Source organism: Netta rufina, assembly GCF_964035555.1.
Source record: "Netta rufina genome assembly, chromosome: 19".
Taxonomy (NCBI): domain Eukaryota; kingdom Metazoa; phylum Chordata; class Aves; order Anseriformes; family Anatidae; genus Netta; species Netta rufina.
The window spans coordinates 228461-248736 of NC_140143.1; the positions used below are offsets into that span (position 1 = coordinate 228461).

At 40.8% G+C, this 20276-nt stretch overlaps 1 protein-coding gene across 6 annotated transcripts in view; it reads right to left on the reverse strand.

The window, feature by feature from the left end:
- The window catches only part of ASPSCR1 (ASPSCR1 tether for SLC2A4, UBX domain containing), a 54709-nt gene that overhangs the window by 27014 nt on the left and 7419 nt on the right, over positions 1–20276 (reverse strand). For 5 of the 6 annotated variants that reach the window (XM_084298479.1, XM_084298480.1, XM_084298482.1 and 2 more), the window contains 5 exons: positions 19415–19529; positions 17553–17653; positions 7528–7585; positions 6635–6708; positions 5695–6133 (listed from right to left, as the gene is read on the reverse strand). In XM_084298479.1, coding sequence (XP_084154605.1) covers positions 5695–6133; positions 6635–6708; positions 7528–7585; positions 17553–17653; positions 19415–19529 — 787 coding nt within the window. Of the gene's footprint in view, positions 1–5694; positions 6134–6634; positions 6709–7527; positions 7586–17552; positions 17654–19414; positions 19530–20239; positions 20264–20276 lie in introns of those variants that run through there. The other variant, XM_084298483.1, reaches the window with a different exon arrangement.

Genomic DNA, 20276 nt, shown 5'->3' on the forward strand with positions numbered 1-20276 from the left:
TCCTATAACTACGGCTGCAGTTTTATATACATCTGTATACATACACATATATGAATACACATAATCACATGCACACACACACTCCCAAACTATCAGACAGTGTTCATCATCTCTGAAGGGAGACTGACACTCCATATCCCTTCCAATTTAGAAGGGGTTAGATACTGGCTACTATCCCTGACATCAAAAGAAGCAGCTGTGTCAGAATGTGAATATAAACCACAACAGGAGTCAAATACACAAAAGACAGTTGTACCTACTGGACCTTGAACAATTCAAACTTCCTGAATTCTAGAAATTTGTAAATGCCCAAAGCTTGAAAACAGAATATTGTGCTAGAGCCTATAGGATATGCAGGGGGGAAGGAGTCCACGAATGGAGAGGCCCACCAGAATAAAAATTTTGGTCGTTGATACAGCATTTCTTTACAGTCAGCTGCCAGCCTAACACAGCCCTAGGTTCTATGAACAAATACGTATATATTGCCTTATACATGGCAATATTAAGAGTATATATTGCCTTATACACTCTTTGCAATCCAAATGAGTGCCTAGATGTCCTCTCCTCCTGCCATCTGTTCCATCTATTCTCCCTTCCCCCAAGCACAGGCCCCTTGGGAAGCAAAGGAGTCTCCCTCAATTGTCAAAAGAGAGGACACAAATTACAAGGCAATGTTCACTCTATTTGTGGGCACTAAAGGGTAATTTGAGAAATTAGAAGAGCGAGGTTGTATGGGTGGGACCCTTGGCTACATTTAGAAAGTTGAGCAGAGTCAGCTTTAACTAGAGGGTGAAGGACCCTGATTGCAGCTTTCCCTGCACTCAGGGGAGGAACGTCCAGGGCTGCAGAACTCCCTGAGCTGCCTGCATGAAATGATCCTGAGCATACAGAGCCACCCTCTGGGAAAGAGCCTGTGGCACAACAGTCCTAACTGCCATGAGCCACTGATCCAGTAAGGGCAGATCAGTGTTAGAGGAGAATTAACCAGGCCTCCCAAATAATCAGGTATACTTCAGTCTCCTCCTACAGGCTTGTATTTCGTTTCACTCAGAACACACATACTGAAAACAGACTTCTCCTTCCAAAGTTTAAAAAAAAAAACAAAAAAACAACCAGACATACCCTATGGGATGTTGTGAAAGGTGGTGCTGACATACAGTGGAATTACAAAGTCTGCATTAGCAAATCCTAAACTTATCATTTAGCACCAGTGATAACAACAGCAGGATTCCAAGTGGAAAGTGTCAATCACTTCCCAAACCATGGGAGCAGGTAAAGACAGCTTCAGCCCAGACAACAGAAATAATAACATATCAGAAAGTGGATGTATATCCCAGCCCACGGTGTTTAGCTGTCACCCCTTCTCGCTGTGCACTCACCATCTCAGGCTGCCTTAGAACTGCCATTCACACCTCGCTTTCCAGACATCTTTGCTGAGACAACTGGCTCTGCACTGCAGATAGCACTGTGCCAGCAGGAATTTCCCCCTCTACAGTCACTCAGCCCAGCAGAACTACGTATGCGCTGTGACACAAAACTACTTCTTCCTAGACATAAACGCCCTGTTCTTGCCCTCCAAATTATATTCGGCCAAGACGTGCCTGTTTAATTCTCTGCACCATACCTATAGTGGCCCAGAACAGACACAGACTTAGCAGCTGAAACGTAACTGTGTAATTTCTTCTGTTCCCCAGCCAACACTGAATGCTGACTATATTAGCTTCCAAACTGGCACATAACTTCACTACCCCTTTACATGAAGGAACACACTTTCTTCTATACGAAAGAAAAAGCATATCTGTTTACATCTAACTAGACTGCAAAAACACACAACTACAGTAAGAATTTCCTAATATTAAATTTTCAGTTAACCCCTCCTAATAACAGTGAAAATTCTGGAGAGAGCTGTAGCAACTGAGTTTTTGTGGAAAATAACGGAGGTGTTTTGAGCTTGTTTTTCAATGTTTCTGCAACTCAATTTCAGAATTACATGACTAGGTCTGTAAGAGAAGAGCAGCACAAGGTGTCTACTAGGCACAACTTAGCAATAAAGAGACAACCACAGTGACTCTGAGGATGCAAAGTCTGCCACATCGTATTACTCCTTCTGCCATGCCTTTCACACCCAGTGGAACCAACCATAAATCTCACCTCCTTACAGACATAAGAAACACTTCAGAGAGAAAGAGGCTGTTCCACCAATTCCTCGCCCAGAGTCCAGCAATCAGAAAAAATCCTGTTTCTTTATCCATTACCATTTACTCACTTAACTCTTCCAATTCGGGATCTCCCAATCTAAATACTCTCACTACAGCTTTGCTTTAAAGCCTCAGCGACAACACCGAAGTACAGGCAGAATCTGAAAGCTACCTTCCCATGGCTACTTACAAAAAGGACTCTACCAGGTAAACCTACTCACTTTCCAGTTCGAATCTGGTATTTTCTTCAAGTGCCAAAAGGTAGCTAGCTATCTCTTGTAATAAAAGATGGCCACCATAAGGGCAGTTTCTGCCTTTCACTATTGAACTTGGAAGGAAGGAAATCTATGCATTGTGCCGTTATCTTTCTGTCAGTAATACCTTTCAGAAGACAAAGATGCTGCATTATGGTTTGTCACCTTCCCAAAATATCAGTTCTTTGAAATCTCTATTTCTACCAAAGCTGAGACATTACACACTTTTCACCAGCAGGCTGAAGCCATCTATTCACAACAGTGCCTACCAGGCAATTGATGTAATTGCAGTCTATGCAATACAGCTAGGTGTTAGAAAGAATGCAATTCAGTCTAAGCTCACTATCCTGGCCCCAAGTAAGCAGGTAAGCTGAGGAAAACCCTTATTTAATTTGAAGTATAGTGGTGGCTATTGTGCTTTCCACAGCAGTAAGCTCTCCCTGCAGACCCACCTCCTCCCCACCACCTCAGGGAGCTCTAATCTCCAGGGGAATCTGGTGTAAAGTTACCTTCTAATAATTAATGTTCTGACATCAAAGTCAGCATGCAGCTGTCTGTAAACCATCTTTATCCTAAGAAATGAAGGGACGCCAGCACAGATTTTATCCAGCCTCTCTGCAGCTCCAAAAACCACACACAGGCAAAGCATTAATGGGAAGATTCTTTTACAAAAATGAACCTTTGATGTTTAAAAATAATTTGTTTTGTTTTGTTTTTTCCTCAGGACTGAAAAGGGACAAAAAGCAGATGCCATGTGGCTAGCCCTGCTCTGCTGTTGCTGCTGAGAGCAGAGGATGGCAGGAATGGAGGAGGGAACAAAATGTAATCAATCAGCAGCAAAAGCACCAGAGATCAAAGGGCTTGAAAGCAGCAGTCAAAATCACATGCTGTTTAACACAAGGGCAGACCCCCCCCAACAGAATCTGCAGCTGCTTCCAAAACTGTTCTCAAACTGGAAGGATGGCTGGCTCCCGAAGCGCCTCTAAGTGGTTTGAACTGGACTGCAATTCTGAGAAAGATCCTGGATCACAAACAAGAGTCCCTAGGCCACCATGGTGCAGCTCTGTGACCATCAGCACAACTTCACATTAAGCTGTAGCCAATAAAACTAAAATTAGTTCTGTCTCTCCAGTCAGCACATGGAGAAGCACAGACAAAAGGCTGGTGAAAAGTAACACCTAACACTTGCACCATTCCTTCCTTCCTGTTCAGACACAATTAAAACTCCTCCTTTACAAATCACTCATAGGTGAGAGTGTGATTGAAGCAAGCAATGCATTAGAGCAGACAAATCACCCAGCCTACTGTTCAGGACTCCACACTCAGAGTCTGTTCCAAAAGGTTAAATAACACTGATTAAATGGACCCAAACATGTTTCTAATATACTAAAACATTCACCACTGGGTTGGCAAGACCTCTTTCTTCTACGTTTATAACTGTTCCAGAGTCCTTCCAGGGTCTGGCTTCTCCACCTAAACAATTCAGAAACTCATGAAGAATGGACTGCAACCACAAAGAAGTCAACCAAGGTAGAACCTCTGCATCAATGAGAGGGCATACACATAGCCTTGTTAAATTCCTCCTGGACTGAGCGCCCTTGGAACCTTATTGGGCGTCTTTTCTTCCTGCGTATGGCTTTTCTTTGTTTAATCCCTTGGCTGGATCAGAATCAAAGATAAACACCAAACTCCAACTCTAGGAGGTACTAAAAACTGGGAAATAGAGGAGATCTCTGAAGATTAAATCCAGCCCTGGTGATGTGTGCAGTGAGGGGACAAGGGAAGGAGCTGGTCACAGAGAACCTGGGACATGAAACTCCCAACACACAAATTCACAACTTAATAAGGATACATTATTAACATCTCTGGTACTTTCTTCTATGCCACTTGTCAGACATATCCATCCTTGCCGAGGGCATTCAATTTCATATAGCTGACCTACAGAAAGTGTATCTGACATCATTCAAAGACAGCCTGTATCAACAATATAGCACTCTTGAGCCACCAGTTCTGGTATCAACATATGACTCAAAGCATTTTTAATTTTAACTGATTCATTTTTAATTTGGAGACACCAACAATGCAGATACCCACACAATTTGTCAGGAAAACTGTTAAAGAGAGGTAGACTTTATTTAAGAAGCAAGATATTTAAAAGCAAGACAGAATATACTTTTATATGCAAACAGAAGTAGGGAAAAGGAAGGAAGGTTTCTGTATCACCTGCAATCATAAGAAAATTAAGACTCACAGAAGGAATGGGTAGACTGAAAGGAAGAGAAGATGCCCAGACCTCATTTTTCAAATAGCTAAATTTTGTCAAAAGTGGTGCAACTGTAGCTGAAAAATTCCTTTCCTACATCTGTGAGCCTTGCAATCCACTGTGTCACCAATAGTTAAGCGGTAAGTTGAAGCAACCATGGACAGGAGGAACTGAGGAAGCAGATGTTAACAACCACCAGCATTGGATGCTGCTTTCACAATTGCTTTACTATGAAGTTCAGTGTTCCACAGAACATCTTAGATGAGAAATAGGGTACACCTTACAACCTAAGAGTTCAAAACTCTGTCTTCTCAGGTCTTAGAAGTATGTGATCAAGTTGCAGCAAATCTGTTAAGACCACTTCTCCTAGGACATAATCCTGCAACGAGCTAGAAAGGTTATCCCTTTCCATGTGGAAAACTCTGCCAGACTTGCATCTCCCAGATCATTCAGAGGGCAAGTCAGTCACAACAAGCAGTAAGCGCTTTCTTAGTAATAGAAAATATAAGTCTGGACAAACTCTGCTCACCTTCAGAAAAATTACATAGTCGATAGCAACTAAAAAAGAAAAAAGGCAAGTTTCCAGGGCTCAGGTGACAAGTGGGCATTTTTTAAAGACATTTAGCTTTTCATGAAATTTGACGCAGAAATTTAAGCTCTTCTGGGCTGTTTCTAATGCACTTGTGTTGCTTGCATTAGAACCAATCACCAAAGATATCTCAAGGTTCAAAGCTTTGCTTGCCTCTGGACAGTGGACAAATTCATAAATTCCCATCTTTTGTATATCCTATAGCAAACAGACCAAAATGCAAGTTACTGAACTTACTTGGCAGAACTATATATCACCAAGGCATCCAATGCTAAATTGGGGGAGGGAGGGGGGGGAAGAAACACACAGCATCTCAAATATGGAAACATCTTTCCCCACTTAGGCCAAGGCATGATACAAAGCCTTCACTGCAAACAAATTTTACCTTACCTGCTCTTGCTCATTCTGCAGCTCTTGGCTGTTCTTTGACTTCTTTGGCTCAGAAGGGCCTCCAGGGCTAGAAAAAGTCGCTGGCAGCTTTGAAGATGGCTTATCTAACCCAAGAGGTGGAGTAGCCACAGAAGTGTCCCCCAGACGCTGTCCATCTCCAAAAAAAGGGACAAATGGGGTAGACTTGGGCTCTGAGGGAGGACACAGCTCCTCCACACTGGCATTAGGTTCTCTAATCAAGCCTCGATTGTCTGTGCAACAGTTTAAAGACAAGGCCACATCCCTGTGGTCCAAGTCCTTTGGGAACACGTGCATTTGAGGTAAGGGCACATTCTCTGCTCCTCTGATAGAGCCTGGCCTCACCACTGGCTCATTACACTGTGTCATGGCATCCACAGCTTCCTCCTGACCAGACAAACTGCATTTCTTCATGACAACCCTTAAAGACAACACCAGAAAAAAAAAAGATTATTTATCATAAGTGCTGTCCTCCCAATTCTCAACATGACCAAGACACAAAGGAGACAGCTAGACCATAGTTTAATAATCTGCTTCTTCCAGAGCTACAAAGAACCAGTTGCAGTTGCTCTGAAGTTAGGAGGAGGGAGGAAGCAAAACAGGAATTACCCTCCCCACAGGAAGGGAAGAAAATCGCCCTCCAGGGAAGAAAAAAGTCAGCTGTAAAACACAGTTTTTAATCATTCCCACCTTCTGTATATATTACAAAAAACTGGCTAGATGATCACAGAAAACCTGTCATTGTCTATTCCCCACCTCATGGGCAGAAGTTTCAGGTAAACAGACAAAGACAATTACCAAGCGCAGTGATGTTTGTCTTTTTTGAATTATTTTCATTCAACTTTTTGGTACTTGAAACAAAACAAATTCATCACTAGAGTGAAAATGAAAAATAAAGAGCCCAAACTTTTCTCCTCCCAACCTGATGATGGCACTGCCTCCAGTCAGACCAAGTGACTTCAGTGTTGTCTTCTCTAGTGCATCTTTTCCTGAGATCTGTAACAAAAACAGAGGAAAAAAAGATAGTAACTGTCTATCTGAGAGCATTTAAAGAGCTCTTTCTAGAGTGAAGCCTATATTAAGATAATCATCACACAGCACCAGAAACAACTCACAGCACATTCTTTCTGCAGTTGGAAATGAGACCTGAATACATCTGTATTCACCCATTTGGCTTTACCATATTCACTGCTTACTAAGGGATCTTCATTGAAGACAACCTATACATGTTTCTGTCCCATGTGTACGTCCAAATCTGATTCAACCTCAGCAAAGCGTTATTTTTTATGTCAGCAGTTAAATCACAGGCAACATATCTGAGCTAGAAGACAGCTGATTTCATTACATACACTTCCCATCTGCTTGTAATGACCCATTCCAGAATAAAGACGATCTGTCCACAGAGGTCAGTGGGAAGTGAAGGGGACAGCTAGGGAGAACGAATTCCATAATACACACATACAAAATTTTAAACAAAACATTAACAGCAAAAGATCAAAACAGGGAGGAAAGCAAATATTTATTAAAATGAAACCACTGTTTTGACTCTTGAGCTTTAAAAGAAGTTGGAAAGAAAAACACAAACAAGTCATTGAGCTCATTTTATGGGCTCAGAGGTCTAAACGGCTCTGGGTTATGTTCCAAAAAAGCTTTTTTCCATACAGACTTGTCAGGCTTTCAAAAGACCAACATTTTTCTACTTCCCCTCTTAAGAAAGTTCAAAAGAAACACTTTCCAGGTTGGAAAGTGGAGCTAAGTTTTCCCTGTATTTTAGGGACAGAAGAAGAGATGGTTAAGAAGGTTTTGGTGACTTACCTCATCTCGCATGTAAATACAGACTGGACAGAATTCACCATGTTGTTCCATAAACTCCCTGCAATAAACAGCAAAATACTGCAGCATCTGTAGAGCAGTCTATCCCTTCCAAAACCAACGTAGAGAAATAGTAAGAAGCAAAATTAGCTAGCATCACCCTCCTCCCTGTTACTCCAGCAACAGCCGTTACACACTTCACAGAATTGGTATTAGAAATTAAGTAAAGAATTTGCTCCAGTGCACTCACTGTTCCTTAAACACAGCTCCTGACAAGTTGAAAAACAAAGGAGAAATAATTCTTCAAGTTAATTCTGAAGTGAGTCAATTTTACAAGATAAATTCAACATCATTCTTAGAGTGCCTCAGTGCCCGATCTGTAACATGACTAGTACTTGCTCTTTTTAAACCCATATCTAAGTTCAAAAGTTTATTAATGTATAGACAGTACTTCCTTTATGGAAGGGTCAGTTTCTTCCCATGTATGCGCAGCAACAGAACAGAATGAAATACTGCTCTGAAGCAAATAATGTGAGAACAAAGAGGTTGCTTGTCTTAGTATCAGAAAGATTTAAAACAACAACAAAAAAAAGCAACAGAAGCTTTTAGATTTTAGGGACCAGGGATGAAACAAAGCCAAAGAAAAGGCTGCTGCTCTAGAAAAAGTGAAGATAAACATACAGGTGAGTATTCCAGTGAGGCAATGATGCAAGCTGATGACAGGCCATCTGCAGAGGAAGATATAAGCAAAGGATTCATAGCATAGAAAAGAGGGAGAACTAGTTCAGGGCTGTGAAGAAGGCAGACCCAAGTGCTATTCTTAAAAAGATGCTACTCTTCCCATTTTCCTGAAGATAAGCAATTCTGCGGCATTCAAGAATAGAAGCTTTATTACATATTTATTTGATCAAACATTGAAAGGAAAAAGCCAATAACAATCTACCATAGCAAGTCTCAGTTTTCATCCATCCAAGATCATTCATGCAATCAGCAGTGCCCACTGCGTGCAGAAATGTGCGCGTTCTTGCATCACTGAAATGTGAAGGCGTATATGGAAGATGACTCGGTTCCCTCATTAATTCAGAATCCTATCAGAGATCAGTTATTCTGGTATCAACCTAGAGTTTTGTCACAAGCCTCCCTAAATTCTAATCAGATAATTGCCACACACTCTCTGCTTCTTTCATTACTGGAGAAGCCACCATTGTAAGCATTAACAAGCCCTGACCAGAATTTTGTACAGGCAGCTAGTAAGTGCCTTAGTACTTAACTCTGGAATTGGAATCAAGTCTGGTTTCAATAGTATCAGCATTCAATTTAAGAAAGAATCATTGCAGATGCAAACTTCTACTACAGGAGTTGATTTGGCCCCAAGCCTACAATTAGGAGGGTACAGCCTACCCCTTTGATTTATACTGAGTGATCAGGCTCTGTAGTCTAGACTTGGTTTATTACTCCTCTCTTCCACTGTAGGTAAGAATCATTTGATGCCACTGGGAACATCATGTCCAGAAGTGAACTATGTGCCTTACCTTGATGCATCTCCCAGCTTCACTATGGAGAATTTAATTTGTGCAGAAAACAATTTAGAGAACTGAAAGAACAATTAAAGATGGAAGGATTGTGTTGTGTTTTTTTTTTCTTCCCATTATTAACCAAGAAGCTGTGAAGTAGATTTTCCGCTTAACGACTGACATAGCTTTAACAAAAAAAAAAAAAAAAAAAAAAAGCCTCTTCTTATGATCAGTATTCTTTCCAAATCCAATTCCCCCCTCAGGAACAAAAAATAACAAGCATTAATAGTGTATTATCTTGTGGGAGAAAAAAAACAGCACACCAAACATAAGTGTTGATGGCGGATTATTCTGTGCAAGGAAAACCAGCACAACAAATAGTGATTCAGCACAGAGCGCTCATCCAAGTAAACATGAGCAACAATTATACTCATCCTTTCAAGTTCTTTGTGTTTTTTGTTTGTTTTTTAGAAAGAAAAAAAAAAAAAAAGAAGAAAGAAAAGCAATGCATAAAACTTGAACCCCTGGGATTCAACCTGCAATCAGAAAGGCAAAGCAGTGTGCCAGGGAACTGAAGAAATTAAAATTGAATGGGTTAACATAAGATAGTAAAATACTAAATGTTAATTTTCTTGATTATCTGCTTCTCTAAACAGCAGACTACAGTAGATGGAGACCACCAAGCTTTCTCCTATGCCTCACCCCACCGGGAAATACTCACACAACTCCTATGACTAACAGAATCCACCTCTCTACAAATCAGCTAATGAAATCCACCTGACAGCCACATCCTTGCCCATCTCCTGAGACCTCAAACAAAAGAGGCTGAATTTAGTCACTGAATCAACTTGCCATTTTATGTGCTATTATGCCTGTGTTATTACTAAATTCAAACAGAACTTTGCAAATAACTTAGAGGGTTATGTAAATTAATTCTGGCACTTCACTGTCTTCTCAGTTATTTGAGGCTAGCGATTGGAGTGAACTTCACAGAAAAAAAGCAAAATCTACAAGGCCCTGGCAGCCTGAAAGTACTCCAGTATTTCCCTCCAGAAATCAGAAATTTTAAGAAAATCTATTTCAATAATTTCTCTGTACTATTTGCAATTCTGCAAAATCAGTCACAGACACATTCCCTTAAATATGCTTATAAAACATTCATCTACTAGGTGTTCAGGTGTCACAAAATTTAAGTAGGAACTCAGATCAATTACATCTATGACATTACTCACACCTATCACCTGTACCTTCAGGGACTCAGAATCACAGAATGGTTGAGGACAAGAGAGGCTTCTGGAGGCCTTCAGGTCCAACACCCCTGCTCAAGCTGCACAGGGGCCCCAGCACATCCTGTTGTCTGGGATTGTTCCTCCCGAGGTGCAGGACTTTGCACATTTCCTTGCTGTACTTCATGAGGTTTTTGTCAGTCCCTTTCTCCAGCCTGTCCATGTCCTTCTGGGTGGCAGCATGACTCTGGGAAATCCATTATTCTCCCCAGCTTCATGTCATTTGCACACTTGCTTAGAGTGCACTCTACTTCATTGTTCAGATCGTTAATCAAGATGTTTAACAGGACTGGACTCTCCATCAAGCCCTGAAGCATTCTACTTATTACTGGCCTCCAACTAGATTTTGTACCACTGACAACTACCTTCTGGACCTGTCTGACTCATTCTCTATCTTATGCTTTAATTTGCGAGCATCATACCTGGGGGGTGGAACAGGGAAAGCCTGTAAGAAAAGGGAATCAGTGAGCGAGCCTGGGTTCCTTCTAACTTTCCTATAAAGGAGTTAAATGAATTGGGTTCATTATTTAAAACATCCTGCTTTCAGCATCATGTAACCCAAAACGTGTGTGTTTAAATTACAATACTCCCAGCCACAAAATTATCTCCCAGATTTATGAAGAAAAAGGATCATTTAAGCAGGAGCCAAAATCCATTCAGTCAACCAAGTAACTAATCCTGAAGTGACTGCACGTTATGGAGTATGTCTGTGCTGTGGCCACACTGACTACTGTGGTTAGAGAAGTTTCTACTTTGTAGCTGTTAAGACCACAAGTAGGCATGCAACAAACCCAACACAAAGGTGATTATTTATAATCATTATTACAGAAAGACCATCTTAAGACAGGAATAAGATTCTCTATCCAGGTAAGGATGCAAAATAACCCTTAGCACACTATCAATCTGCTTGCACAGCAGAAGATGGGTCTGTGTACCCAAACGCAATGTACTACTTTCAATGCAGTGGTTCCTCTAATCTTAAGTATCATCATAATGTTCAATTGGAGTTATGTAACACCATTAGCTTTGTCAATACCTTATGCAGTCTCTCTATTTTGTCCAAAATAGATCACAGATTAGCAGCTCAGAAGAATATATATACAATCGATGTTTTGCATAATATTTTAACATGTATCTTGTTAGCCCAGTACAAAGTGATATGAAATAAATGATCAGGGAAAGAGTCAGTGAGTCTATAGAGCAGAAAAACAAAAGGATATAGCCATTAAGTTCTAGAAAAATTCATCAAGGATATTTACATTTAGACTAAAAATGCAGCTTCAATTAAATATAAGTGAAGTAGCTGGAATCAGGAGTCACTCAGAATTGAACACACCATCTGGAAAACAATACACAATCCTTGAGTAATCCTCAAGAGCAAGAGCACATCAAAGAGTTCCAGATGGAGGATGTGGGAGAGCAAACCTGTTAAGCACAGGCCAGAATTCAGATTTCTGTTTGCTTTAATTACAACAGTCTATCTCCAGCCTTGATCTAAAGGTTAAAACTTAAGCCTTTCTAAATAAAGTATGCAACAGCATGATAATATGGGACAAGGCAAGTCACAACAAAACTGACAGGCTCTGCTTGCTAGACTCAACAAATCCAAATAAAGCAACCTGTAAAACCAGTCCTGAGGGATGGGTCTCATTCAGGGAAGTGAGGGGCTGAGAACTACTATGGGACCAGCTGCAACAGATCCGAATGGTTTCAGTACTGAGGTATCTCTTATTTTATTTAGAGGGGGAATACACTTCTCCAACCAAACCAATGCATCAAATGCTACCATGCAGGAAGTGACAGACAAACCCAGAGCATCCTAGCTATTACATTCAACCTTCAGATTATGAAAAACAATTACCCTTCTAGATGATAAAAAAAAAAAAAAATAGGTTGCCACCACATATAGTACTGCAATCAGTTATACTCTGTCAAGGATAGAAAGCCATATACAATGCTCTGTAGGAATCAATCTGTAGCAGATGAACAACTATTTGCACCAGTATGACTATTCCTATGTGACCCCTCATCTGCTGTTACTCAGTTAGACACTGGAGTAATTGAAACTACTGCCAAAGATGGGTGGAAAGCTGGTTCCATTATTCCAGGCATTCTCCCATACAGCAGGAAGATCCTACCTACAATTGTGTTTGTAAATCCTAAAACTGCTAGTGTATTCAAAGCAATGGCAGCAAAACATCAGCATATAGGATGCAGACTATCACAAACCTCTGAGTAACTCAATTCAAGAAGCATTTTGCAGCTGTCACTTCTGCTTCCAATCCTATTAAAAAAAAGACTCCAATAATGAGTGGGTTTTGCTTACACTCTGGCAAGGAAGGCAAACCTTGCCAGAGTGCTGTGCTAGATAATGCATGTCCACGCTGTGATCCTTGAGCTTTACCTTGTAACTCCAGACCCAGGCTCTTACCTCCCCTACTCCTTTTGCAGCAGTAACTAAGCTCCAAAGGCTAGCATTTGATGAGGAAAGGGGAAGAAGGAGAATAAACAAACAAACAAACAAACAAAAACCCTTGTCTCCTCACTGGAAGTTTGGAGCAAAATAGCACCTAAGAGACTACTTTTAGCGTATCATAACAGACCATGTGTGCTCAGACTTTTCCAGACAAGCCAGTAGAGCTAGTCATCCCTACCTTATTTCAAATGTTTTAGCTTCCAATCAGGATCACCTATATCCCTATAGAAATCCCTGATAAAAATAAAAGACTGCTGAGACATGGAAGAAACAGTTCAGACTCTTTATTGGTTACAGTTTCTCCCTGAAATTACAGAAAAGGGCAGACAAAAGCAGCCCACAGTAATAAAGTTTAAACCTCAGGTTGCCTATCATTAAAGTTGGATGATCACAATTTAGGAGGAGAGGGCACAATGGAATAAACATACATCCTGACCCAAAAGACCCATAAGAGAGCAAAACAATTTGACTTATATAAACTAGCTCCATTCACCTTCCCAAAATTTCTTTTCATGTCAATCCAAGGAACCGTTTGATTAAAAAGCCTTTTGAAAATACATGGAAAATATCTAAACTTAATGAATAATACCATAAAAGCAGTAAGGAGTCATAGCCATTGTCAAAATTGTCAAGTGTCCTGACTGCAATCACTTCTATGTAAAAGTCAACAAAGCTGATGAAGGTGACACAGAAGCAAGAGTGGAAGACTGAAAAGCAACAGTTCTCCCAGGCCTGATGCTAAAACACTTGTGCCCTCGACCAAATCTGTGCAGAACAGACTCCAAGCAAAGATCCCTGGGAGACTTATTTTTGTGTAACTCTTGGAAGCCAGCAGGCTCCTCCTCCAGCTGCTGTTAATCCATTACATTCACTCACTGAGGCAAGCACACACATCAAACACACTGTCATTTCTTTGATGTGCTGTTCTTCAGAAGGGGAACGGCAGGCAGATTAGATTCCTTCATGTAGTGATCTGACAGGGCCTGTAAACATCTTGTGCAAGGACTGCTGCACGCTGAGAGGAGGAGCAGATTTACAATAGCTTCCAGACCTTCTTCAGACCCAATTAGCCAAGATGGACGCTGGAGACCTGGGGGAAATTCCAGTGGATTTAGAATACTTCCCCCTCACGCACTCACAGCAGCTGAACATTCCACAAAAACATCTTCAGTTGGAAATCCAAGGGAAGGATTCAGCAAAAGTCAACAACTAGATGACTAGTCAGTCAACTGCATCCGTACATACTAAAAAGCATCACAACCCCTGAAATCTATACAGATGGATACAGCTCCAGCTTGTTATGCAAGTCACACACAGCATCTCTGCTGCTTGTTGACTTTAATCAAAAGTCTGCAAAGTCCATCCAAACATCTAAGCTCAGCTTCCAGAGAGCAGAAAAGAACAGCTGTGTCTTGTGAACTGAAGTTAATAACACTTAGCACAGATTGGCAGTTATAATCCTAAAAAGAGCAGTATGTATATTGACTAGTAGTGTTACTACGTCCTGTAACAAATAAAACCTCCACCAGTCTAGCATTTCCCCAACTACAACAGGCACTCGTCTCCGAGAGGGCACCAAGTATGTAACAAGGCACAAGAAAGGCCTTAAAACACCCCCAAAAATAAACCCAGGTTTTGTTTCTCCATTCCCCTTGTCTACTTCTTTCCCACTCCAAAAAAAAATCTGAATGTCTAGTATTTACATAAAGACTGTCCTTTTCAATTTAAGAGCTAAATGCCACACAGCAGATATTTTGATGATACAAAATTTTGAGTAAAAAAAAACAAAAACCTGTCACAAACCATTTCTACCTATCTGCTTCCTCCTTTTGGATCCTTATTTGAGACACATTATACTTCTTACCATAACTGTCTATGAGAGACAGCCCTTACCTGGATTAGGAAACTGACCTACTTGAAAAATAACAGGGAAAACATTATTTTTCAGCCAAATCAGCTATGTAAGCCAATTCCCCACGAAGCTGCACAAATACTACAAGGGGAGTTAGACAGGAGCGTGGGAAGTGAGCAGTAACTGTTCAATCCATTGCTGCTATTCAGAAGATGTTTTTGACCTGCTTTCCCCGCCCCCCCACACACACACACCATGATCCTAACTCTCTCCCTTGGGCCGACACTAGGCACTCATTTGATCTTGTTATGGGCCATTCAGGGAGCTGTCATGGTTTAACCCGGCCGGCAGCTAAACACCACACAGCCGTTCGCTCACCCTCCCCCCTCCCTCTCTGGGACAGGGGAGAGAAATGAAAAGTGAAACCCGTGAGTTGAGATAAAGACAGTTTAATAAGACAGGAAAATAATAATAACAATAATAATAATACAATGATGATAATAGTACTACTACTAATAATGTGTACAAACAAGTGATGCACAATGCAATTGCTCACCACCCGCTGACCGATGCCCAGCCTAACCCCGAGCAGTCCGGCCCCCTCCCCCCGGCTAGCCACCCCTATGTATTGTTTAGCATGACCCCAGATGGTATGGAATACCCCTTTGGCTAGTTTGGGTCACCTGTCCTGGGTCTGTCCCCTCCCAGCTCTTGCTGCACCCCCAGCCTGCCCGTTGGCAGGACAGAGCAAGAAGCTGAGATGTCCTTGGCTCAGTATAAGCACTGCTCTGCAACAATTAAAACATCGGGGTGTTATCAGCACTCTTCTCATCCTAAGCCAAAACATAGCATTCTACCAGCTACTAGGAAGAAAATTAACTCTGTTCTAACTGAAACCAGAACAGGAGCTAAGCTGGCTGAAAACAAACAGTGCATCCCTGGGAAGCACAACAGCTCCAGAGCAACTCAAGCTACACAACTCAACTGTGCTACCCTGACTTAATGCGGTAAGTTTGACCAATTCATCCTCAGAACTGTGTTTCTTTGGCTATTCCAATTGCAGTACATAATAAGCAACATCAAACTTCATTTAAAGTAGTTTACGCTAGTACAGTAGTCTAATGCTAATGCATACCCATAACTGGTCAATTGCTCCAGCCCAGATGACAAATGGCAATCCAAGATTTTGCATCCTCTAAGTGTACGCTGAAAGACTGAGCTTATCTGAAACTACTACTGGTTACTGAACTATCACCTGTCCCTTCCCAGTGACCACTTATTTAATAGCTTTTCTAGCACCATAGCTTTGGAGACTTAAGAAGTTTCCACACAGATCACCACTATCTCTGTAGATTGACGAGTATGTAAGTGTTCTGAGAAATTAACAAAAACCGTTCCTAGTTGCACAATACAGCATCTGTACAGAGGAGCAGGAGGATTGAGTGCAACAGAAGCAAGCTTAGTCACATTAGAAAAAGCGCAGAACAACTGGTAGAAGGTGAGGAATACAAGAGAAAAAGCAAGCTAGCAACACAAAATCTGAAAAGACACTGTACCAAGAGAAAGGTAAACCAACAACAATACAAAAAGAAAAATAAAGTTGGAAATTCTGTTCAGAGTAGAATGGCTGTCACAGCTTCAAGGCTCCATCTTCCAAGCCATGAAAAAAAATAAAAACTGTCTACAGAGAAAAGTTTTTTAGCTTGACATTTCAAAACAATACTGCGTTTTAAAGTCAAAGCTAGAGACAAAGGAAAGCAATGAACCAGACTCAATAAGATTTCTAACCCACGTATATATTTAATAAATGTAAGACCAAATATTTTTCCATTTAAGTAGGAGTTAATCAGGAGTTAATTAGCCACATCAGCCTGCTGAGAACTATTTCCTTGGAGATCTGCTCATGTCCCAAAAGCAACAGCAACTTGCTTAAGAACTCTCTCTACCACGTGAAACCGCAACGCAAAAAATACTAGTGATGAAGATATTCTAGACTAGCTTCTCAGCTCTGGAAGTAACTTGACTTTAAATAAGTTTGTATAAAAGAACAATGCAGCAATACATCCAGGTATATAGTTTCTTTCTGGCCTTTGCAGTTTGTTTCCAGTTTATGCCCTGAACCAAGACTGCAAGTCCAGTATTAAAAAATAGCAACAAAACAATGGATTGTCAAATATGAAACAGCAAAGAAAAGGCAAACATCTGTGTTATAAAGGAAAAAAATGCAATGAAATGTAAATTCTACAATTCTGCACGATTTAGTTGGATCACTGTGTGGTGATGTTGGCTGGGATAGAGTTATTGTCTTCATGGTTGCTTCTATGGTGCTAGGTTTTGGATTTGTGATGAAGGTAGTGTTGATAACACGCTGATGTTTTAGTTGTTGATGAACAGTGCTTACACAGTTGAAGCCTTTTTTTTCCTCATACTGCCCTGTCAGCAAGGAGGCCAGAGGCGCACAAGAAGCTGGGAGGGGACGCAATCTGCACAGCTGACTCAAACTGGCAAAAAGAATATTCCATACCATGTGGCATTGTATTCCACAAACTGGGGGAAAGCTTACCATGGGTGCTGCTGCGTGGGGACTGGGTGGGAATCGGTCAGCTGGTGGTGGGCAATTGTGTTTTACGTCATTCTCCCACCCCCTCCCATTTATTTATTTTTTAAAGTGAGTTTAAAAAAAAAATATTGAACTCTTTATCCCAACCCATGAGTTTTCTAACTTCTGGCCTTCTGATTCTCTTGCTCCATCCCACTAGGGAACAAGCAGGAGAGAGCAAGATGCTGTACAGTGCTTAGGTGCCTACTGGGATTGAACCACAACACACTGTAACAACAACTAAATACTGTCATACATAGACCCATCCAAACAAGTATTTTTTTTCCACTGAGTTGCTTACCTGGTCTTTGCAAAATGGTTCAGAACTTCCCACAAAGTCTGTTGACAGAGAAAGGTATCTTGCAAACGGGAGCCATCATCTAACTGTAATGCAATCCGAACCTATAGGAACAACACAGTAAATACAAGAATTCAATGAAAATTTCTTCACTACAACTTTTTTCAGTGTTTTCTTTGATCTTTAGAACACGCTAACCAAAAATTGTGACTTTCTTCTAAACACTTGCTGCAAATTATTACATTAGATAAAAACAATTAGTATTTAATGATTGTTTTAGAAGTTAATATTCAGAATAGTTCTATTCTATTATGAATATTATGATTTTAGTCCTTTAGTAAATAGCTCTCTTTGGGCAATTCATTCAGTCTCCTCTCACATCACTGAAAAATTAACATGACAGTGCAACTTCAATTTAGAAAGATTTGCAGAATAAAATTAACAGCTTTGCTTTCAGAGTCCAAGCCCACAGTACACATTTAGCACTGCTAGAAAAATTACCACTTTAATAAGGTCACATGAATCTGTTGTATTCCTCTCAGCTGCACAACCTGTAACATATTTTCTTACAGTGAGAATGCATAGCATGGTACTGGCTAATGTTACTATCTGCCTACAGAAACAGCGGGACAGTTTTCTGTTTTAATTTGTCCCCACCAAAATCTGCATCCTTCCCCTTCCCCCAGGAAATGAAAATAGACACCACACACTCCAGTAATCTGCAGTGTTTTCCTTGGAAGAACGTGTTTGTAATCTGCCACAACTCCTGCCAGTCCTTACAGGACTGCAAATTGTGATCTGCTGGAGACAGGAATTTTTCTAATAAAGAAATCAGTGGCATCATCAACAACTAGCCAACAAAACTAAGTAGTTTCATACTACCATTAACATGACCTCCTGATTTCTTCAGTGCTGAATACAGGCCTTAGATTTTTCTCATCTACAGCAGACTGATGACAGCTGACATCACCATTCCATAAGAATCCAGCCCTGAAATTCAGACTGCCAGTTGCATCAGTTTTTTGGGCAACAGTTCAAAGCTAAGTATGTCACGGAAGTCACATTCAGTCCATTAGAAAAAGTCTTTCTCAAAATCCCAGGCTCTATATAAAATAATAGGAGATAATTGGCACTGGTCTAAGTTTACAAACATATAAGAAAAATGTCAATAACTTTATCACTACAACTGTACCGATAGCACCCCTAGATCACCTGCCATTACATCATTTTTACCACATAACATGTTTATGTTCATTAATATCTCTGCATTGTTTTAAAAGTTCTGTCTCCAGCTGTTAGAATGACGTGCATTAAAAGATTTAAGTCTCCTAAACTTGACAATAATTCCTACAGAACAAAGCGTCCATAAGCCCTTTGCAAATAATAATAAATAGGAACATTAGAACAATGCTAAACACAGCACATATCAGAGAAAACTACAAAGCTGTGTGAACATATCGTGAATTCTTTAAGAATTTCAAATTTTAGTTGAAGCTCAGAAGCAAACTACAGTAACAGAAATAGAAATTAGGAAAGGGAACTAACGCAACTGTTGAGCAAAGCCAACAGTGATCTTTAACATCTTATACATTTACGTCTATTAAGTTTGCCAGCCCCCTAAAAGATCCCCTTGCCCACCAACACGTCACTGGAACACCACCACCATATGGACCGTAAGCAAAGACTTCCAGCTCCTAATTTCCTACATCTATTTTTTCACCACGCCTCCACTATTCTTCAGGTAGTCTTCCACTCGTGCATTTTGATCAAGCCTGAACATGTTCCTGCTCACTAGACATGACAAGATCATATCCAGCATGTCTGAAAAACTAAACAAATCAGGTCACACTGTGAAATGAACATACCGTATTTCCAATTCCCACTCTGTTGCAAGAGACTGGCACCATCTCCAGCTTGGCATTGTTGGGTAGTCTGGCAAATCTCCACTGTAAAGAGAGATCCAACACACTTCTCTGAAACCTGAAGAAGAATACAGTAAATGAAGACACCAGGAACCATCGTATGCAACCTTCAGATCACTTTAGGGACTGGCAACAGTGCAACATCCAGGTCTGAAGCAACAGAACTCTCCACAGACTGGTTGGAAGCCATAGAGTAAGATGGTACTGCCTATCCAAAATACTAAAGGTTGTAGAGGTCAGAGATAAAATCCTCTAATTGTATTCCTACTTAGGTTTTAAGAGATAAACAACAACTGAATACCTATTCACATGCTGCATACAACACTAAATAAAAATGTATTTTACTGCCAGTGAGATGAATAAGCTCTTGATTTTTATACTGTAAAAGTATATAGTCAAAACAGTAGGTAAGACAGAAGAGTTCCTATCAGTCTGTCAACTAGCAAAAGTGAGTGTAAGGCAGGGAAGGGAGTGTTTTCACGGAAGGTACACAGGATTTCAGCACACGTCCTAAAAGTGAATGGAACTCAGCACTAGGAGAACCCCAGAGCTTAACTAAAACAAAATAACTTTTCTAGAGCATAACCTTAACTGTACAGCACGGACCTCTCTCCCGTGATAACTACGAATGATTTCCTCATGCACTATCACGCAGCACCTACACAGCTGTGGCAATGACTAAAACAAACACCAGCCTCAGTAAACAGCTAAAGGACGCCTTGGGCCCCTCTAAGACCGCCCGCCCACCCGCCACAAGAATGCCCACACCGAACAGCAAGCAGCTCCCACGCGTGTTTCACACAGG